We start from the raw sequence: 23,597 nt of genomic DNA, 5'->3' as shown, positions 1-23,597 counted from the left end.
GAATCCTGTTGTGGTTGATATGGCATTGCATTTAGGAAATTATTACTATCTTTTGGTTTTCTTTTTCTATTTGCATTTCATTTGCCTTTAACCTCACTCCCTTACATCCATAGAAGCAACAACAGTGGTTCCATGCGCTCGCCTCAATCCTCTTAAACCCACTGATGATGCACCTTGTTGGTTGCATGATGGTTTGTTTCTTACCCAATAGTGATAAAAGAGAATTCACATACTGGGAAGTGTGGCTGCAACTGTTGTTGTTCCCAGGCTCCTGCCTGTGAAGGTAGACCAAACCATGTGTGTTTTCTCTCTGTCAATTATTACTCACTGGAATTGGGTTGGCTGTCAAAATGAATTTATAGCAGCCCACAGAATAGACAGAGAAGGGTAGAGAATCTTTTTACTCTGACTCATTTCTCAGACCTCTTTCTGAAGCAAAGGATCAAATCTGTAAAGAAATTTGGAGCAGCCATGTTAAAAGGTAGTGGCAGGACATTCCAAGCAAGGGGATGCCAGCCCTGCTTTGATATGGATATCTTTGCAGAGGATCCCTAGTCAAGCTTTACCAACAGCACAATCCAAACCATATCTACTCAGACGTACGTACTGTTGAGTTCTATGGGGCTTAGTCCCTTAGTAAGTGTAGTTAGAATTGCAGCCTTCATGAGCATCCATCTTTACTCCTGCGTGCTCCCATCTAACATCTCCACAACACTAGGCTTTCTTCCTACAATGGCCTTCTGGTGACTGGCCTGGCCTGAGGGCAAAACCCTTCATGCTAGAATCAAGTAGGCTAGATTAAATGTTTCCGACCCGTGCTCCATCTTTTAGCTAAGTTTTCTGTCTTCATTTCCAAACAGAGAAATGTTTTTATTTGAATTGTATGCTCCAAGCAACTGTAGTTGATGCCTAATGTATCATGCTTAATGACATGACTAGGGCCTGCCCCTTTGACATGACTAGGGCCTGCCCCTTTGACATGACTAGGGCCCACCCCTGAAACCCCAGGTTTTGGGATGCTTCTGCAATAGAATGCCCTCCTCAGAAAGGTCCACCTGGCATTTTAATACCTTCCCAGTGCCAGGCAAGGATTTTTGTTTTGTTTCCAAGCCTTTTTAATTTATGTGGTGTATTTACTACCATTTTAACTGTGATTTTCTGTTCTTCTCTGTGTTTTAATTTTAGTTTATGCTACATAGATGTGATCCTTTAATATACTTTGATTTTAATTTTTTTTTTACCATATAGCCTTTTTCTTAGCTTCATTTTCTGTGTTTCTGTTGAATTGTAATGATTAACTACTAGTATTTTTTATCCTGTAAGCCTTTTGTTATAGGACATATAAATAGCATAAATATATAAACATGCCACGGCTTAGCTCAGGGATTGGGATCTCTTTTCAGTCTAATGGCTCCATTACGTCATGGACAGGCTTCCTGGGTCTGTATGACAGTGGTGATCCGGGCTAGAAGCAAAAGTAGGTGAAGCAACAGTTGTGACTTTAACCATTAGACAGGCAGCTGTATTTTGGCCACATAAAAGTCAGAGGTTTGTGTATACATACACACATGCATCTCTCTCTATCCAGGCAAGCAAAAGGCATTATCACTGTTCAAGGACACACTCCAGCCAGGCAAAAACACTCAAGGCTGGTTCAGAGCAGAGCTAATGAAGGATGCAGCCTCGTGAGTGGGTGTGGCTTGGGGAGAGTCTTGAGGGCTGAACCAATAGTGCCTGGTTTGTTTCTTACCCAGTAGTGGTAAAAGAGAATTCACATACTGGGAAGTGTGGCTGCAACTGTTGTTGTTCCAAGGCTTTCTTCCTACAATGGCCTTCTGGTGACTGGCCTGGTCTGAGGGCAAAACCCTTCATGCCAGAATCAGGTAGGCTAGATTAAATGTTCCCTACCCAGACTAGATTGGTTGGTGGAGAAAAAAAATATCTATTCCTTTTATAAAATTGCATTAGTTTGGTTAAAGGAAGCAAAATTTGATGCCTGTGATAGAAGCATTACGCCCCGTTTGCAGGCATTTTACACCTCCTTCTACGTTTTCACAACAAGCCTGTGAGAGGTGGGCCCAAGGGCACCAAATGAGCTTCATGGCTGAGTGAGGATTTCAAATAAAATAGTGTAGTGGTAAATTTAGAAGTACAGGGTCCCTTCATGACAGTCAAACCACACCCCCTCACACCCCTCACAGCTACATCCTCTTCTAAACTTATGCATCCTTCTAAGAAGATTGATTGATTGATTGATTGATTGATTGAATTTATATCCTGCCCTTACTCCCACAGGAGCCCAGGGCAGCAATACAATAAAATTGTATTTTATTCAGTAAAAATAAGCTTTCATTCTGCGATTGATAAGTGAGTTGTTTGGACACCAGGAATCCTTAGGGTTCTAAAGAGCTGTTGTTTTCCCATCCCCTGCACTTAGCTGGTGGCTTCTGTCTCCTTGTAATCTCCATTTGAGATCAGGTAAAAAGGTAAAGGTGTCCCCGCACTTGTAGTGCGAGTTGTTTCAACTCTTAGGGTGACGTCTTGCGACGTTTACTAGGCAGACCGTATATATGGGGTGGGATTGCCAGTTCCTTCCCCGGCCTTTCTTTACCCCCCCCCCAGCATATGTCGGGTACTCATTTTACCGACCACGGATGCATGGAAGGCTGAGTGGACCTTGACCCCTTTTACCGGAGATTCGACTTCCTCCTTCCATTGGAGTCGAACTCCGGCCGTGAGCAGAGCTTTCGGCTGCATTACCGCCGCTTACCACTCTGCGCCACGGAGGATCTTTGAGATCAGGTACTCCTTATAAATTATTTTCTGCAGATTCTAGTATACAGTAATGTGGGTGGATGTGAAAAAAATCCTATGTTATACATGTGTACTCAGAGAGCAAGTTTCTTTGTTGTTGCTGTTACTTAATTTATATCCCGCCTTTCCTCCCAGAAGGAACCCAGGGTGGCAACAAAATACTAAAAGCACTCTAAAACATCTTAAAAACAGACTTTAAAATATATTAAAACAAAACATCTTTAAAAACATATTAAAAAGCAATTCCAATACAGACGCAGAGTGGGATAAGGTCTCTACTTAAAAGGCTTGTTGAAAGAGGAAGGTCTTCAGTAGGCGCCGCAAAGATAACACAGATGATGCCGAAAAGATAACACAGATGGCTTATTCCCAGGTAAGTTGGGTACAGGATTATATCCTAGACTTTCTTGTGTGGAAGGTGCAGAGAAGGGTTCACAGTGAGAGGGCCCCTTGTGCACACCACCCTGGGGGGTAAGCACACTTGAATACAATTGGGACTTATGCATGCACCTAAACACACAATCATCATGCTAGATTGGTTGGTGGAGAAAACACCATATCTGTTCCTTTTATAAAAGTGCATTATTTTGGTTAAAGGAAGCAAAATTTGATGCCTATGATAGAAGCATTATGCCCCGTTTGCAGGCGTTTTACACCTCCTTCTATGTCTTCACAACAAGCCTATGAGAGGTGGGCCCAAGGGCACCAATTGAGCTTCATGGCTGAGTGAGGATTTCAAAGAAAAAGAAAAAATGCTGTAGTTATTTGAAGTATTAATAACCACAAGAAATAAATTAGTGCTTGATTTTTAACTATTTAAATCTTGAATTTATCCCGTCATGAGCATCTGAATAGAATTGCTATAAATCTTAAATCACTTTCAACCCCATCCATCTTAAATATAATGCCTGATCATGCACTGAATGTAGCATTGCCAGCCTGAGATCAGCAGGTGAAAGACCTACAGTAACATTTACACACACACACACACACACACATCTCCCCCAACATATTTTGTTCCTCTCTTTGCCTCCCTAACTCCTGGCTTTGGGCTGGAACAAAACCACACTTGTTGTTACGTGCCATCAATTACAACTTATGGCGACCCTATGTCGTGTCCAGGACTGGACTCAGGAACCAGACCAGTGGGTGAAAGCAATTCAGTCTTTATTAAAGTAATATCCAAACAGAAACTACGTCTTCTCATGAAGCAACACAATAACACGTGTCCAGCGACATGCAAGAGAGTTGACAGAACAAGGAATCTCTGCTCCCCCTGACCCTTATAAAGGGGGCTTTCTGGTGCGAATTCGCTCACTCCGCCTCAAGGTGCTCTCTTCCACACCCCTCCTCTCTCTCACCCTTGCTCTCTTTTGTTTTCTCCAGGTTCGTGGTGAAGGGGGAAGCGCTGCCCACTCCCCTTCTGAGGATTCTATCTCTGGTATTGGGGAAAGAGGGGGGTGGAGGCCATGCCCATCAGGCGGGCTTTTCTCTGGCTGAGGAGGGAGTTGAATTCCCCCTCCTTCCGTTTCTAACTGCTCTGATCCGGGAAGGGGGGTGAGCGTGGGAAGTTCCTGGGAAGAGTCTGTGTCTGTGTCGGCTAGAGTTTCAAGGTCTCTACCGCTGGGCAACACCAACTCTGGGAAAATGATCTCCTCCCCCTCCTCATCCTCTGAAGTGCCAGGACCCCAATCCTGCATCCTGACACCCTATGAATCAGTGACCTCCAAGAGGATCCGTCAGGATCTTGTAAGTTCAGGTCTGTGGTTTCCTTTATAGAATCAATCCATCTTTTGTTTGGCCTTTCTCTTTTTCTACTCCCTTCTGTTTTTCCCAGCATTATGGTCTTTTCTAGTGAATCATGTCTTCTCATGATGTGTCCAAAGTATGATAACCTCAGTTTCATCATTTTAGCTTCCAGTGACAGTTCTGGTTTAATTTGTTCTAACACCCAATTATTTCTCTTTTTCGCACTCCATGGTATGCGCAAAGCTCTCCTCCAACACTACATTTCAAATGAGCTGATTTTCCCTTATTCGCTTTTTTCACTGTCCAACTTTCACATCCATACATAGAGATGGGGAATACCATGGTCTGAATGATCCTGACTTTGGTGTTTAGTGATACATCTTTGCATTTGAGGACCTTTTCTAGTTCTCTCATAGCTGCCCTCCCCAGTCCTAGCCTTTTTCTGATTTCTTGACTATGGTCTCCATTTTAGTTAATGACTGTGCCGAGGTATTGATAATCCTTGACAAGTTCAATGTCCTCATTGTCAACTTTAAAGTTACATAACTCTTCTGTTGTCATTACTTTAGTCTTCTTGATGTTCAGCTGTAGTCCTGCTTTTATGCTTTCCTCTTTAACTTTCATCAGCATTCGTTTCAAATCATTACTTGTTTCTGCTAATAATATGGTATTGTCTTCATATCTTAAATTATTGATATTTCTCCCTCCAGTTTTCACACCTCCTTCTTCTTGGTCCAATCCCGCTTTATGTATGATATGTTCTGCGTACAGATTAAACAAATAAGGTGATAAAACACACCCCTGTCTCACACCTTTTCCTATTGGGAACCAATCAGTTTCTCCATATTCTGTCCTTACAGTAGCCTCTTGTCCAGAGTATAGGTTGCGCATCAGGACAATCAGATGCTGTGGCACCCCTATTCTTTTTAAAGTATTCCATAGTTTTTCATGCTCTACGCAGCCAAAGGGTTTGCTGTAATTTGTAAAACCCAGGGTGATTTTCTTCTGAAATTCCTTGCTCCGTTCCATTATCCAACATATGTTTGCGATATGATCTCTGGTGCCTCTTCCCTTTCTAAATCCAGCTTGGACGTCTGGCATTTCTCGCTACATATTTGGTAGGAGCCTTTGTTGTAGAATCTTGAGCATTACTTTACTTGCATGGGATATTAAGGCAATAGTGTGATAATTACTGCATTCCCTGGGATCTCCTCTCTTTGGAATTGGGATGTATATTGAACGCTTCCAGTCTGTGGGCCATTGTTTAGTTTTCCATATTTCTTGACAGATTTTACTCAAAATTTGGACGGATTCAGTCTCAATATCTTGTAGCAACTCTATTGGTATGCCATCTGTTCTTGTTGATTTGTTTCTTCCAAGTATTTTAAGAGCAGCTTTTACCTCACATTCTAAAATGTCTGGTTCTTCATCATATGGTTCCTCCGTGAATGAATCTGTCATCCTTGCATCTCTTTTATAGAGTTCTTCAGTGTATTGCTTCCATCTTCCTTTTATTTCATCTTGGTCAGTCAGTGTGTTCCCTGTTGATTATTCAACATCCCTACTCTTGGTTTAAATTTCCCTTTCATTTCTCTAATATTTTGGAATAGGGCTCTCATTCTTCCCTTTTTGTTGTCCTCTTCTATTTCTATACAATAACTATTGTAATAGTTCTCTTTGTCCCTACGTACTAGTCTCTGTATTGTTGCATTTAGGGTTCTCACTGTGTTTCTATCTCCTTTTGCTTTCCTTCTCCCTTTAACCATTTTAAGAGTTTCTTCAGTCATCCATTGAGGTCTTTATCTTTTAACGAGAGGTATTGTCTTTTTGCATTTTTCCCTAATAATGTTTCTTGCTTCACTCCATAGTTCTTCTGGCTCTCTGTCAACTAAGTTTAAAGCCTCAAATCTGTTTATTATTTGATCTTTCTATTCTTCTGGGATGTTATTTAAATTGTATTTTGTCATTATGATTGCTTTGTATTTTTCTTTAGCTTTACTCTGGTTTTCGATATGACCAGTTCATGATCTGTACCACAATCTGCTCCTGGTCTTGTTTTTGCAGAAAGTATGGAACTTCTCAATCTTCTGTTACCAATTATATAATCAATTTGATTCCTATATTGACCATCTGGTGATGTCCACATGTACAGTCATCTTTTCGGTTGCTCAAAAAATGTGTTTGCAATAACAAATTATTGGTTTCCTAGAATTCAATAAGTCTTTCTCCTCCTTCATTTCTGTCTCCTAAGCTACATTTCCCCACAATTCCTAGTTTTTCTCTGTTCCCTACTTTTGCATTCCAGTCCCCCATGATTATCATCATATCTTGTTTTCGTGTGTGATCAATTTCCTCCTGAACTTCTGCGTAAAATCTCTCCAATATCTCTCCAATTCTTCTTCTGCATTTGCCGTTGGAGCATAGACTTAGATGACGGTTTATGTTAATAGGTTTCCCATTTAATCTCATTGATATCACTTGCTCAGACCTTGCGTTGTAGCTCCTAACTGCTTTTGCTACATCACTTCTTGCTATTAAAGCAACCCTTTTCTTCTTGATTTCTCATTTCTTGCATAAAATATTTTGTAGTTGCCTGATTGAAAATGTCCCATTCCCATCCATTTTAATTCACTCACGCCAAGTATTGTAATGTTGGTACATTCCATTTCTTGCTTGACAATTTCTAACTTTCTCTGGTTTATGCTTCTCACATTCCATGTTCCTATTGTATGCATTGTACAACTCCGTACTTTCGCATCTGTGCGCATCAGCCTCTAGGCTTCCTTTCGGCTTTGACCCAGCTGCATCATTAATCACAGCTCTACTTGTCTGTTGTTATTCCCCAGTAGCTCGATGAGTGCCTTCTGACCTGGGGGTCTCATCCTCCAGCACTATCTCGTGTTGCATTTTGGATACTCTGTTAATAAGGTTTTCGTGGTAAGAGGTATTCAGAGGTGATTTACCATTGCCTTCCTCTGAGTTTGGATGCATCTTAGTCTGGTGACTCAGCTTTGACCATTCCGCCTTGGGTGCCCCTGCTAGGAGTCTAGCCTCTTGGTCTAGACTCCTGATGGCATTGCTCTCAGCTTCTTCAACACTCTCAAACCCCCTCACCACGTTAAGGTGTGCATCCTAAAGGGAGACAAAACAACACATCCCTCCCTTTTTTGCTTTTTTTTTTAATAACAAGAGAGAGGGTTAGCAATACACTTTAATTTCTCTCTGCTCCAAAAGAGTAAGGTACCAATATAAGAAGGTTTCTAGTTACCACTTTAGGGTGGAGTTCTGTCTCCCCCACAAAAAATCAGTTGCGTGGGATTCATTTGCATTGTCAGAGTTTTCTGATGAACTTCCTGGTGAAGTTTAGACTTAGGGCTTCGATCCTTCCCTGCAGGTGTGGTGGAGAGATTAAGATGGTCCACCCCCAGAGACTAATAGAGATTACAGGATTCCTGAATGCCCTGGAGGAGTTCCCAGTAGATAGAGCAGGTGACCCTGTTGAAGCCCTTGTCAAGCTGTGGAACAGCAAGGCGTGTTGGGCTCTTGACACAGTTGCCCTCAAGCGCCCTCCCTGGCATTGTTGAGCCCAGCTTGCACCATGGTACACCAGTGAGCTAAGGGTAATGAAACAGGCTGGACGACGGCTAGAGCGCAAGTGGTGAAAGACGTGCTGTGAGGCTGATCAGGCACGAATAAATAATCATAACCATGCCTACTATGTGGCAGTGAGGGTGGCGAAGAAGGCCCACTTCTCTGCCTCCATCGCATCCTCAAGTAACTGTCCGGTGGAGCTTTTCCATATTTTCAGGGGTCTTTTGACATCAACTCCAGGAAATGGAGCTTTAGACCCTTCGAAGGCCCACTGTGAATTGTTTGCAAGGCACTTTGAGGGTAACGTTGCTCGCTTCCATAGCAGTCTTGATGCTCCATCCACATCTACTGTAGTCCCCAATGAGGTGTCCAGTGCAACGTCTGCTGCAACTTCTTGGGAACGGTTTCAGTTGATGCGGCCTGATGACGTAGACAAGGTGCTTGCGTTGATGCAGCTAGCAATGTGTCCTCTCGACCCTTGCCCTTCTTGGCTTATTAAAGCTTGTCGAGGGGGGTTGACTGAGTGGATCCAGGGTGTGGTCAACGCATCATTGCGGGAGGGAGTGGTTCCAGCCACCTTGAAAGAGGTGGTGATCTGACCGCTCCTGAAAAAGCCCACCCTGGACCCATTGGTTTGTGACAACTACCACCTGGTTGCAAATACCTCCTTCTTAGGGAAGGTAATTGAGAGGGTTGTAGTGTAGCAACTGCAAATACTCTTGGATGAACTAGATTATCTTGATCCATCCCAGTCTGGGTTCAAGCCTGGTTATGGGACTGAATCGGCCTTGGTCGCCCTGATGGATGACCTTTATCGGGAGAAGGACAGGGAGAGTGCGACCCTGTTGTTTTTACTTGATCTGTCAGCGGCTTTTGATACCATTGACCATGGTATCCTTCTGGGCCAACTTCGTGAGATGGGTATTGGAGGCACTGTTTTACAGTGGTTCTGATCCTATCTCTAAGGTCATTCTCAGAGAATAGCATTGGGTGACTGTCTTTCGGCCCCCTGGCAGTTGTGCTGTGGGGTGCCGCATCTTGTCCCCCATACTATTTAACATCTATATGAAGCCCTTGGGAACAGTCATCAGGAGATTTGGGGCAAGGTGTCAACAGTATGCTGACGATAGCCAGCTCTATTTCTCTGTAACATCTGAATCGGGAGAGGCTGTGCAAGCCCTGGACCGTTGCCTGGACTCGATGGTGGGCTGGATGAGGGCCAATAAATTCAGTCTAAATCCTAGCAAGATGGAGGTCCTGTGGGTTGGTGGTTCCTGAGTTCAGATAATTGGTCAGTTGCCTGCTTTGGATGGGGTTGTATTCCTTCTGAAAGAGCAGGTTCATAGTCTGGGGGTGCTCCTGGATCCATCTTTGTTGCTAGAGGCCCAGGTGACTTCAGTGGCTAAGAGTGCCTTTTACCAGCTTCGGCTGGTAAGACACCTGTGGCCATTTCTGGACCAGGATAGCCTGACCACTGTTGTCCACGTATCGGTAACCTCCAGGCAGGATTACTGTAATGCACTCTATGTGGGGCTGCCCTTGAGGTTGGTCCGGAAGTTACAGCTGGTGCCAAATGTGGCGGCGAGACTGCTCACTGGGGTAGGGTATCGTCAACATGTCACCCAGCTGCTGAAAGAATTGCACTGACTGCCCATTTGCTACCGGGCCAAGTTCAAGGTTCTTGTTTTGGTGTACAAAGCCTTATACAGCTTAGGACCAGGATAACTGAAAGACCGTCTTATCACTTATATACCCAGTCGATCACTGCGCTCTGCAGGTGAGGGCCTCCTAGAGATACCACCTTATCAGGAGGTCTGTTCTGCACAACATAGGAAATGGACCTTTAGTGTGCCGGCACCTACCCTGTGGAATTCCCTCCCCTTAAATATTAGGCAGGCGCCATCTCTGTTATCTTTTCGGCACCTGTTGAAGACCTTCTTCTTTCAACAGGCCTTTTAAGTTGAGACCTATCCCAGTCTGCGTCTGTGTTGGAATTGCTTTCTAATACGTTCTTAAACCTTCTCTTTAAAAATGTTTTTAATCTTGGATGATATTTTGAAAGCTTTTTTAAAGAAACTTTTTAAAAGATGTTTTGTTTTAATGTGTTTTAAAGTTTGTTTTTATGATGTTTTAAAGTTTTTACTGGTTTTGTTTGCCGCTCTGGACTCCTGCTGGGAGGAAGGGCGAGATATAAATCAATCCTTCAATCAATCAGTCAGTCAATCAATAAGCAAGGTTCCTACAGTTGTTATTGAGATACACTTATCTGGTAGTAAGTCCCATTGCATTCAGTGGGACTTTCGTCTGGGTAAGCATGCATAGGAATGGGCTGAAAGGCTGCTACCCAAGGCACATATGCTTAGGAGTAAGTCCCCATTGAACAAAAGCGCTCTTGCACACGCACACACGCATGCTATCCCCACTCCAGAAAACCCCTCTCTGGGGCAAAGTAAAGGAAACACTCACTGGCAGAGTATCTTCAGCATGCAGGGGCCTATCCATTGCTCCATACTTCCCTTCATAACTTTTTTTAAAAGCAAGCCCCAGTGTCTCCCTCAAAGCTTGCTGCTGGCTGGCAGCCTGAGCTTGCAGTGATCATAAGAAAGTAAGTACCTGGGCTTGGCTGTCCACCCTCCTCTCTCTGTAAACTTCTATCTCTCTGATCCTCCTGACTCTCCCCCGTAACAAAAAATGGTGGGAGCCAATCATCTCACTAGATTCAAGGCCCATCTCTCGCAAGGCAATCAGGAAATGGGGTAGCTTTTAAAAGCGTATGCACTCAGCACTTGGGAATTGCACAACTTGATTGGCTGTAGAGATAGAGGGACTGTAGGAAGGGGCCGTCTACAAAAAAAAGGTAATGGGATTGCGTCCCGAGGCATCCCGCTGTGAATACACACCTGGGCTGAACAGAGAAGCCTGGAGTATCACATTGGATTAGAAAAGCATAATAGAATTAGCAACTGCTGTAGACATATTCTAGGATTTCATCTTTCTGTAAAACTGTTGCTTATAATTTGGGGGTTATTCTAAAACTTTGTATTTACAGCTTCTGGAGAATCTGGTTTTGTTCTGTTGACACGTACTGCACACTCTAACTGAAAGGCTTTATCTTGTGATAATTGTATGAACTCTAGACTCTGTTAAACATATACGTATGTTCGAGGAATAAAGAGGGCAAGACCAGGTTTGATTATAAACTAATGAAAAATGCACTTTTATGTTGAAACTACGCAGTTAAACATATATAAAGATAACTATGATTCTGCTTTGTGTTCTAAAAAAGTCATGGTAATTGGCTGGTACTATCCTTTGTTTAAATTTGCTTTAAGCTCAGCGGAAAATTTGTTGGAGTTATTTTACTCTGTACAATAATACATGTATTCATGAGAATCTGTATAACACTTTTTATCTGTATTGGAATGTTTTCAGTGTGCTAATAAGCTTGAAGATTATTTCTCTGTGTATAAATTTTATGGCTGCTGGTGGAATTGTGGGGAGGTGATTTTAGCAGATTCCCTCTTCTTCTTGTAGCTCCCTATGCCCCCTACCAAATCAAAACTGGTCTGGAGAGTTGTGGGACCCTCTGAAACAGCGTTGGAGGTAGCACTGGAGATTATAGGGAAAAGGGGGAATTGGTGAACGTTGTTTCTCCCCTTCCACTGACAGGAATTTTCACTGTATCAGAAACATATACTGCCCTGAAATTGTTTTTTTTTTTTTAATTTCTCTTGAGAAAAACAAAACTAGATTGTTCTAGATTAGTCTCTATCCTGGTTAAACACACACCATATTTGCTCTCTTTTCTTTCTATAACTAGGATGTACTGATGGAGTTGTTAGAACAGTGTGCAGATGGGCTGTGGAAGGCTGAACGTTATGAACTGATTGCTGACATCTATAAACTTATAATTCCTATTTATGAAAAGAGGAGAGATTTTGAGGTATTTGATACAAATCTGTCAATACTATAATGATTTCCTTTATTGCCAGTTAATGCTGTGGGATGTTGAAACAGATAATATTGACCCCAATTCAGCTAAGTTACTTACAGTGAAGTCTCATTGAAAGTTCATTTGGTTGCAATTAACTTCAAAGCTTGGTTTTTACCAATAAAGCAGTAGTAATAATAGTAATTATCATCATAATCATCCACCCATCACGCAGATTGTGGGTCCCCTATGGCTTGGGACCCCATTACTTTTATGGAGTGTCTTTCCCTGTATTAATCTGGCCAGCTCCTAAGGTCATCTTCAGAGGCCCTTCTCAAAGTACCTTCTCCAAGAGGTGCAGAGAGTGGCTACATGTAAAAGGGCCTCTTTTGAAGTAGCTCCCCATCTTTGGAATGCTCTCCCCAGGGAAGTGCTCCTGCCCCAACTCTAACATCTTTTTGGCACCAGGCTAAAATGTGTGTATTTTGGGGGCCTGTTTAGTGTGATTACTTTTAGTTATTATTCTTGTATGTTTTTAATATTTATTTGTTCTCTACATAAGTCACCTTGAAATCTTCAGTTATAAGAAGACTCATAAATAAAGTAATAACTTTTTCCATTGCTTTCCACAGTATTTAGTAATCCCTAATTTTAGCTAAATTGGGGCTATTGGGTTTTCTAAGCAGTTGCATAATGTTATTAAATGGGTAATGGCAATTATGTTGATACAGCATGGCAGTATATAAAAGCTCCTTTTTTGTTGATCTATTTCTTGTTGTTCAAAAACTACTAAATATCTTAGTACCACCATTTACAGAAAAATGTTTTGCCTTTATTTTTAGAGGCTAGCTCATCTGTATGACACGTTGCACCGGGCATACAGCAAAGTTACAGAAGTTATGCATACAGGGAAGAGATTGCTGGGAACCTATTTCAGAGTTGCATTTTTTGGACAGGTAAGCTTTGTCCAGTGTGTTTCCTCAACTCTAACTTGGCATCTGAAGGAATGGAATTTGTTGCATTGTATCATTTTAACAGCATGCATTAATTGCATTGTATATTTCCGCTTGCATATATTTGAAAGTAATGAACTATATATTGAACTTATAATTGTATTCTGAATGAGAAGCCTCTTCATCAGTAAACTTTCTGCTTTTTTCTTTTTTCTTTTACTATTACTGTCTTAAGGCAGCGGTAAGTTTTTCAATAATAGCCATTCATAGCTGTTCATTAAATACTGTATTTGGTGTGGTATGTCGGTTCACTTTCTGATCTGTATTATCTTTCTAAAGATTAATATATTTAGTTCTACTTGCAGAAGCAAACTGCACATGTTCTGCTTTTTACTGCATGCTTACACGAAGGAATAAAACTTTTTCGCCTTTAAATGTTGTACCACTGTAGCAAATAAAATGACTGAATGGTGTGTGTGTGTGTGGCAGGTGTATTCAGTGGAGGAAAATAATTTTTACATTGTACAGAAATTTGATCAGCTATTTAGAGAGCACTCAATTGTACAGTTTGAGTAATGTAACATTCCACTTATTCTGTTGTCTCTTATGACTGTAGCAATACCAGTTTACAGACAGTGAAACAGATGTGGAGGTAATTACAGAAACTGCTTTCCAAAGCAAGCAAAGCAGTAAAAACTATTGTATATAAGCTTAGTCTGATGTGGGTATTTTTGTCAGTCTCGTCTGCATTTATACATGCTACGTTGTGATCCTTGCACTACATTGTCCATTTCATCTTCAGATAGGAATACTTATTTTTGCAACTTAAAACATTAACTCAGATCTGGCTTTCTCTGTGAAACCAGACACCTGTTTCACCTTCCATGGGACCTATTTTGATTGTATTCTGGGCGCCAAAGTAAATGAGTCAGATGGCATGTAAACCCTGATATATGTATACTTTTCTAAAAAAAATAAAATAGGATTATATTAACATTTATCTAGATCAGGTTTGGTTTGTATTGTAGCATATGATGTATTTGTATAGAACATTTTACCATATTTTATTCAAAATAACAAGGCTTTTTGCGAAGACTAGCATACTGGCATGTGAAACAGGCATATGAACAATAAGTATGGAAATAGAGAGCTCAACCCTCAAAACATGAATGTTGACATCTCATGTAATTTACAGAATTTCCTAAATAATCTCATATGCTTCCATTTCCAGTGCATCCATATTATAGTAACTGTTCTGATCTACTCTTCTTGATTATTCAATAGCATTTTTTCTTTCCTTTTTTTTCTTTTTGTTTTGTTTCAACCTTGGCATTATACATTGACCTTGATTAGGAGTCATTAATATTGGTCCTTCTGTTCAGAACTTAATGGCTATAATTTTTTAAAGGGATTTTTTGAAGATGAAGATGGAAAGGAATATATTTACAAAGAGCCTAAACTCACACCTCTTTCAGAGATTTCCCAGAGGCTACAAAAACTCTACTCAGATAAATTTGGATCTGAAAATGTCAGGATGATCCAGGATTCTGGCAAAGTAAGATTTAATTTATATATAAATCAATTGTACATTATTAGATGGCATGAGCACAACCTGAAATTATTTCTCTAGCCTGCCAAGTACTTAGCAGAGTAAAATGTGGTTGCTCAAATAATGATCACCAGTTGAGCAGTGCAAAGAGAACTATAATGTACAAAGAATGCTATATAAAGGAGCAAGAAGGAAGCAAGAAGGACCTTTTATTAGAGAATGTCAGTTCTACAAGTTCAAGCCTCAAATTGATCTTTAAATAATTGTACATATCCAGAGTTGAGATTTTAATTGTTTCCAATTCTTTTAAGGTAAATCCTAAGGATTTGGATTCAAAATATGCCTATATTCAAGTTACACATGTAGTTCCATACTTCGAGGAAAAGGAACTGCAAGAGAGAAAAACAGAATTTGAAAGAAATCACAACATCCGCCGCTTTATGTTTGAGATGCCTTTTACCCAGTTGGGTAAAAGAAGAGGAGGAGTGGAGGAACAATGTAAACGGCGCACCATCCTTACAGGTACTAGATAGACATTTCAATACCATAAAACAGAGAAAGAGAGAAGCCACTTGACAATTCACATTAAATTCTATGATGTTTGTCTATTGTACCTATAGCATGCTTTCTTTTAATCCCCCAAATCCACAGATAAATCTGTGTCTTTGTTATATGCCACATTTACCTTTTCAACCTATGTATATATAAAACAAAACATTTTCATACTTGTTTTCTTTAACCAGATTCCAGAATACTAGCCAAGTTAGATCCTTCATGCATTACATTTACATTTTAAAAATATACTTGTGAAATGTTATAAACAATTAATTAAGCAATGACAGGCTTTCTTTTTCTTAATTTTTTTCAAACACCTGAATTATTGTGACCTGCCCTGGGACCTTTGGGTGAAGGGTGGCTAATAAGTTGCTGTTGTTGTTGTTGTTACACAGTTATACTTGCTAGAGAGTTGGGATTTGCAACAGCTCCCCAATACAGGTATACTCTGCTAAACATGGGTTGCCACTGTGTATGTGTGAAGCAAAACCCCAAAATTGATGCTCTACCACTACCTTGGATGTTATTTATACTATCTGACAGCAAGGCCCAGTTGCAAAAACACTTGCAACTTTGTTCCAACTCAGTGAGAAAGTTCTCCCTTTTAGTGTATTTTAAAACCCAAATTTGAAGTAGCTAGTATGCGAACCCTTTCTATGTTCAGGTCAGGGCCATCTTGTACCATTAGGCAGAGTGAGGCAATCTCCTCACTGAGCAGATGCTCAGGAACTGGAGCCTTCCCAGCCGTTCTTGAGTCCCCAGTGGCAATTCCCTTCTGTTGAAAATCAGAGCTGTGTGTGCCACAGGCTTCTCATAGACCCCCTCAGCCTATCTACTACCTTCAGGCTTGCTGGAGTATGCTATCCCATTGCCACTTCTAAAGTAATAAGATTCAACTGCTGGTCCAGTCAAATTCTGTCTATATATGACATGGAGGGAGGGGAATACACATGATTGTCCCTTGCCTCAGGCAGCAAAATGTTTTGGGCCAGCCCTTCTTCATGGTCAATCTGGATGGTTTGACTGTTATGGCCCAGTGAAGAATCAATTTATATATAAGCTTTATTTAAGCATTTATTGCCTCTCTATTGCCATGTGTTTATTCACAAATATGTCAAGGCCAGGGTACAATTATTTTACATGCTGACTCATGACTAATCTTTGCACAGGGATTAGTGGTAGTTTAAAGACAGATACTGCATGCAAACAACCATTATTGCTAACAGCTAACACTGTTATAGTTGTCCTCTACCAGCAAGGAAGTAAGTGGAAACAATAGTGCCAAGTCATCCTCCTCCTTTAGATAGGAAAATATGAATTACATGAACTAAAGTAAACTAAAGGAAGGAATAGAAAGCAATATTTCTGCATGTTTACCCACTAATTGGTTTACCCAGCTGATACTTACTCATTAATTCTTTCTGCATATAAAATTATGTAACTTTGATTTGGCTAGCACTCTGTGCATAGTACCTATCCTTATTCCCACATAATGAAAAGATTCATCCCCCTTTTAATATTTTAAACAAATATTTTTCCAGAGGCATGCATGCCATACACTGGACAAAAGAAGCACACAGCCTCCAGAGCAAGTGTAGTGCCCTCTAGATATTTTGGACTATAGTTCTCATGCTGCTGGGGCTGATGGGAGCTGTAGTCGAAATCATATGGATGCACTACATTGGCTACCCTTGTTCTAGAGAATTGTGCAACTAAAAATGATGACTGCTTATTGTGGGACAAGGTTACTTGTTCCCCATATAAAAAGCATTAAATTATAAGTTTCTTAATTTTGCAAAATGTCATGATTATAACTAACCATGTGATTGGAATGTTGTTTTCTTTCCCTAGCTATACATTGTTTTCCTTATGTAAAAAAACGGATTCCCATAATGTATCAACACCATACAGATTTAAACCCAATTGAAGTAGCCATTGATGAAATGAGTAAGAAAGTTGCAGAGCTCCGGCAACTTTGTTCATCAGCTGAAGTAGATATGATCAAACTTCAGTTAAAACTGCAGGGTAGTGTTAGTGTGCAGGTAAGTTGATTGAATTGGTTACAGTGGAGATTTCCTTTAAACCACCTAATAACCTTCTCCCTTCTTTGAGAATTCTTTTTTTTTTTTGTCTGGCAGTAATTAAATAATATGCAGAGCCAACAGCGACTAGTGAATAAGAGTGGTGGATTTTGAAACTTCCATTCAATACTCCACTCACTTGCATGTCCTAGAACAACTTGTTAACTCTCAGCCATATTTTACAGGAAGCCCCTTCATTATTTGGCTATTCTCCCTCATGAGATTAATGCTCATGGTTATAAATCCCAGGAAACAGAGCTATGCTTGTTAAGCAGGTGCTCTGCTGCAGAGGCACCCTTCCCCACAGGGCTGGTTGGGATAGGGGGCAGAGTAGTGCACTTACACCAGAAGAAAAAGATATAAATGTTTTAATAAATGAATATAAATAAATAAATCAAATCTTTCAGAAATGTCCTTGAATAACTGTTTAAATTCTTTTAGGTTAATGCTGGGCCATTGGCGTATGCCAGAGCTTTTCTGGATGATACAAACACCAAAAGATATCCAGACAATAAAGTTAAGTTACTGAAGGAAGTTTTCAGGTAAACAGCTTGAAAGTTGATTAAGTTTCTTTTTGGAAGCTTGAGATTAGCACTGTTCTTAGACAGTTTGTTTTATTTTATTACAATTTCAGACAATTTGTTGAAGCTTGTGGGCAGGCCCTAGAAGTAAATGAACGACTTATAAAAGAAGATCAGATAGAATATCAAGAAGAAATGAAGGCTAACTACAGAGAAATGGCAAAAGAACTCTCTGAAATCATGCATGAACAAGTATGTACTGAATGTTAAGTATTTCATTCAGGTTATTCTACATGGTAATAAGGCTGAGAAGAACCAGCTATTTTTCTTGAGAATACTATATTGTTTGAATATTTAATTCAGAGGAGCCAGTTCTTTAGTGTGTTCTTAAAAGATTCCTTCTCTAGTTAATATATAACTAGAGAAAGAATATTTTAAGAACACACTGAAGATATCTTTTAAGATGGCATAACTAATCAAGAGAACCTCACTAATTTTTCATTGCTACTTACAATTATCACATCATTTATTTATTTATTTATTTATTTGGGAGAGTTTCAATACTACTCTTCACCTCATCAAAAAAGGGGAGTATGTTTTACTTACATTTTCATATGTAGCCACAGTTCTGTATTTTGTTGTTGTTGTTCTGGAAACAAAACTGCAAGATAAGAATAGAACCACCATATCAGTGTGCCCTTGACTCCCAAATCACAGAGCTGATTCAGAAGTCAACGGTCAATGGTATCAAAAGCTACTAAGACATTGAAGAGAGTCAGCAGGGTCACAGTCATCTGCCTCTCTCCTCTTATGGTCATCTTTCATGATGTACCAAAACCAACCCTGAAACCTAATTGAAATGGGTCCAGATAATCTGTTTATACTAACACAAGAATAATAGTGGTCTTATAATGTTACCTTAGGTAGAATTATTTAAAATATTTGCTGCAAATTGCCAATAACATAAGGATAAAGAAAATGTTTAAGACTTCAGTCCTGGATTGTTTTATCCAAAGTTAATATTTGTAATAGATGTTCTTGAATAATGTGCTTAAAGCATATGTTATGCTTTAAGTAACACAGTTGCCTACCAATAAGTCCTCTTTCACCACCAGAAAGAAAGATGTGAAAGTGTCTGCCACTGTACCAAATTCATTTGTATAAGATGACTTTAAAAGAACAGAATTACAAAGAGAATCAAATCAGAGAGTCAGACCTAAATGCAGCAGCCTGTCTTGTCTTATGTCGGATAATTTTAGCATCATGACAATATAGCACCAGAACCTGTCTTTTCTCTCACTGTCCCCACTCTTGTCCCACTAAGAAATAAGACAGTTTAATTGAACATTATATTGTGCTTAGGGATGTAGCACTAGAAATGGTTGGTCGGTACATATTATATAAGTTGCTTGGCTAAAAGAATGACTTCTGCCACAACTGTGTTCCAACAATTCATGATATGAGTGGATGTTCAAGAATTAGTATATATTTCATCATTTCTCTGTAGCAGGAGTGAGGAACCTCTGGCTCTGGAGTCAAATGTGGTCCTCCAGGTGTCTCTGTGTTGACCCTTAGAACTTTCCCCAGGCCACACACCTCACTAACCCTGCTTCACAACCCAAATATTTTTGCCTGACTGGAATGTGACCTTGAACTCTGATAATGCCTCTTGCTTGTCAGGATGGAGAATAGAGAGGGGTGTGTGAGTGTGTGTAAAAATTAGTCTACTGTACAAAGGTAAAATTTACATCCATTGTTCCACCCACATTTGCCTCTGACCCCGCCCACCACTGGCATATAACCCTTGAATGATTGACCAGAAAGCCCTGGGGCTGAAAAAGGTTCCCCACTCCTGTTCTTCAGGTTTAATTTGTATTTGAAGATCTGGTATTTTTCCATTGGAAAATACTATTATAATGGGAAGCAGCTCTTAAACACCTTGTGAAACATATGGAAATTCATTTTATTGAACTATTGAAGTGTACGTCTTATATTTTTAAGCATGTAAATTTGGTTGAACTATTCTGCAAACATTGAAATGTCCATTTTGCTTTCTTAAATAAATGTTTCAGAGATTAAACATTTTTTGTTTGTTAGAAAAAGTTTAAATGTATTTTGTAGAAATCTTAATGGGCATCTCTCTTTCTTCCTTCCCTTTGCCCCTATGCTGCTTTGAAAATGTGATCAGCTGGGATGGTAATACATTTTTAGTTTCTCTTTCAAGTTCTTTGTTCTTTTTTACTTCCTTGGCACAAGAGATAATGTGGAATTCATAGTGCAGAACTGAGAGCAGACTTAGACTTTCTTTGGTTCTAATGTTGAGTCATTGGTCATTCTGCATATCATTGTTGTTTAACAGAATGTTCATCAGTCAAAGAACAATATTTTGCTACGCTCCGTCTTACAAAAAAATAATAGGGCAGTCACATTTTTAGAGAAGGGAGGGGATCTATTTTCTTGAAGGAAATAGTTCGCAAAGAGGCCTATACTCCAGTACCGGAATTAATTTTACTTAAACATCTTTCTTTACCATTTGAACCAGTCACACAGTTAAACATATATTTATCAATAAGGTCATCCAGTTACCTTGGAAATCCATTTAAATCATTAGAATGTTGCTTCCAAGTAAATGTTTTTGGGCTGGTTTCTTAAATACCTATAAGAATGATTTGCCGCTCTCATCTGAAGTTAGATCCCTATTCACATTTTGGCTGGTAGCCAAATCATAGACCCATGGTTATCCCACACTTTCCCAAGAAACCTTTCCCAACCTCAGCTATGTATAAGATGTGGTTTTTCCCCCTTCTCTTTAAGATTGCTGCTGTGGAAGAAAAGGCCAATGTAATGCCTAACTCATTACACATTTTCAATGCCATTAGTGGGACACCGACAAGCACAACAGTTCATGGGATGCCCAGCTCTTCTTCAGTTGCATAAGTGTTTTGTAATGGAAAAGTACCTTTGCTGTGGAACACAAGTGGATCTTTGATCATTTGCAAACTCAGGATGAAGTCCAAAACTGAAAGACAACTGTACAGATACTAACAACTGAGCATGCTTAAATTTTTGGATCAGTCAAGGATAAGGAAAAAGTAGGAAGCAGATTTCTAAAATATATACTGATGGTGCACATATTTTTTATATTCTTCTGGCAATATTACAAGTTCTCAAGTCTCCACAATAGGTGAACACCAACACACAATTATTTTGGGAACTTAACTGGTTCTTCTGTTGTTATAATGGTATTCTAAAATAAATGGCACATTAAAGACAGGTATTGCAGAATATAGGTTTGCAGATATAAACCATAAAACTGTTCTTCAATGTATGCACATACGAACTGATGCAAAGTACAAACACTATTGGGCTAAATAGGCACTAATTTGAGGGGTTAATATAAGTAGAAGTAGTTTTTTGTACTGTTGACTAACAGTTATGTTCTATTTTATATCCTGTGGGCATATTGGAGAGCCTATAAGCTTAAAATTGATCAGACAGTTGAATCCAAAGGTCACCAACCATATGATACTAATTATATATTAAGCAAGACATGTACATATTTGTTAATACAGCTCATAAAGTCTGTACATAAATGTAATGCATTTATAAACAGTTTTAATATTAATACCAGCTTTCAACCTTCTACAGTTGTGACAAATTCATGTTCATTCCAAGTAAATGCTCTATTTTCTTTTTACAGTTATTGTATATAAATAAGTGCAATATGAGGTTGTATACAGTTTCTGTAACATTATGCACTGTTTTTAAATGAATACATCATTTTTGCCAAAGTGATGGAGTATATAAGTGGTGATAAACTACTGTGGTAAATGGTGATGTAATTTAAAGCTTTTGCTATATTGTTTTAAGACATGAATTAGTAATTTTATATTTGAGAAAGATAAAGAGTTTTAATTTTATTTAACTGGAATCACTGTCCTGCTGTAATTAAACATTATGTACTACATCTATATTAAAAAAAAAATAATTTATGTGGAGTGTGATTGGATCATTTTATTTTGCTGTTTCAGAAGAATACTATCCATTAAAATAAAATATTTTCATATATTACACTAATTTTTGAAGTTTCTTTCTGGACATAAATATTTGGTTCAGTTTTGTTCTGCTATGTATTAAGATTTCCAATAAATGTCAACTATGCAAATACAATTTAGAAAAAGGTTCTCTTACATAGAAAGGATTTCCCCCCATAGAAATTATATTCAGCAACATTGATCACTTGGGGTTCAAACTACCAAGTATCCTGGTGTGTTTAAACTGTTCCACGCATGCTCTAGCACCTTACCCAAGGACTTCAGCCCTTGCATTCTGGATAAGTTTAATTGTACAAAACTGTGTCTTACGTAGTGACCATCACTGAAATACTGACTGCACAAGCAAAGCTTAAAATAACTATGAGAAACATATGCCCAATCTGTTGAACATGAGTGATGAGTTGCCCCCTTCCCATGACTTATTGTATTCCTAGCCCCTTTTCACCTCATATACCGAAGTGAGCATCCTCCACCAACATTCTCGTCCTGAAGTATTTAGAGACCAGGACTGAGAGACGTACGGAGAGGCATTGCAGGATGAGGGTTCTGTATTCTTTGCCAAATGCCTCTTATTTAAATAGGACCCATTCCCTTCCCCTTTTCCAATATAGCTGATGCCCAATCAGGGTTTTAACATACTTGCACCATTGCATGTATTTTGAGCCTTATTCGCACTGGCACACAACACGGGGGCCATGGGACGGGCATGGGCATGGGTAGACAAATACTCAAGTGTCCCTAGGAACCAGCCCATCCACTCAGCAATAACATTTAATACATAGGGAGCTGCCTTGTACCAGGTCAGACCACTTGTCCATATAGCCCAATGTTGTCTATTCTGACTAGAAGCAGTAACCTATGGTCTCGGACAGAGGTGTTCACACAACACTTGCTGGAGCCATGCTAGTTTCTGATGTCACTGGAAGTAGCCTACCCACACCCTTCCATTGACACTGAAGTCACAGCCATGTTGTGTACCCTCCATATATTTAGCATCAAAAACTCTGTACTCACACTGCATTCTGTTCTCCATGTACGAAAGGCAGGTACCCTTGTTCCATGGTATAAAACACAACCCAAGAATTATCTATATGCGCAAAGACGCTAAAGTGGAATCTGCTTCCAACTGAATTTAACAATTCAGTTACTCTTCTCAGCTGTTATTCTTCTCTAATGCTCCTCATTTTGTGTGTTTTAAGAGATGGCTTATATATATAAGAATAAATCCTGGCGTCGTGGTTAAGGTTTTTAAAGAGAGTATGTTCGTAGATATTTTATATATGGCAGGAAGAGGAAAATGAATGTTTGGAAATAATTGTTCCATGTTTTCTTTTTTAGTTATTTCATGTGCTCTATTTGTCAACTGTTAGTACTCTAATAATGGTGACAGAAAATTGTGATGAACAGAGAAAAATAAACCATAAAACTTTTTGTTAATGTAGTTGCTGGATGTTCTAGGAGCTGCTGACGCCAGAGTACATTGTGATACACACAGCCATCTTAATCTCTGCTTCATTTTACTGTTGATTATCTTGCCTTCCATTTGCAGTTTCACTGACATATTTTAAGAAGGAACACACCCTCCAAATTGTTTCACATTTAGACAGGCAAAACTGGTTGTGTAGGAGGTAACACCTAACCTTTAGTTTCTCTGGCTTTGAATAATTATTTCGCACAATAGAGAAGAAGGCCAGTCTTGTCAGTTGAGATGGCACTACCTTCTGGAAGCCGCACACAGGGTCTTTTAATTCATATATCTTAACCTACTCGCCCAGACCATACTAGCATAATAGAGGAA

The 23,597-nt window shown here is 39.6% G+C and overlaps 1 protein-coding gene across 7 annotated transcripts in view; it reads left to right on the top strand.

Annotated features, from left to right (window-relative positions):
* The window catches only part of DOCK9 (dedicator of cytokinesis 9), a 196,197-nt gene extending 174,448 nt beyond the window's left edge, over positions 1 to 21,749 (top strand). For 6 of the 7 annotated variants that reach the window (XM_061626573.1, XM_061626569.1, XM_061626574.1 and 3 more), the window contains 8 exons: positions 11,975 to 12,097; positions 12,928 to 13,041; positions 14,447 to 14,593; positions 14,899 to 15,109; positions 16,994 to 17,184; positions 17,665 to 17,765; positions 17,858 to 17,996; positions 20,559 to 21,749. In XM_061626573.1, coding sequence (XP_061482557.1) covers positions 11,975 to 12,097; positions 12,928 to 13,041; positions 14,447 to 14,593; positions 14,899 to 15,109; positions 16,994 to 17,184; positions 17,665 to 17,765; positions 17,858 to 17,996; positions 20,559 to 20,681 — 1,149 coding nt within the window. In that variant the 3' untranslated portion in view covers positions 20,682 to 21,749. The other variant, XM_061626576.1, reaches the window with a different exon arrangement.
* The last annotated feature ends 1,848 nt before the right edge of the window (positions 21,750 to 23,597 follow it).

Source organism: Rhineura floridana, chromosome 5, assembly GCF_030035675.1.
Source record: "Rhineura floridana isolate rRhiFlo1 chromosome 5, rRhiFlo1.hap2, whole genome shotgun sequence".
NCBI classification, from domain to species: Eukaryota; Metazoa; Chordata; class Lepidosauria; order Squamata; family Rhineuridae; genus Rhineura; species Rhineura floridana.
The sequence above is the reverse complement of the archived record's forward strand: the minus strand, read 5'-3'. Positions and strand labels throughout refer to the sequence as shown.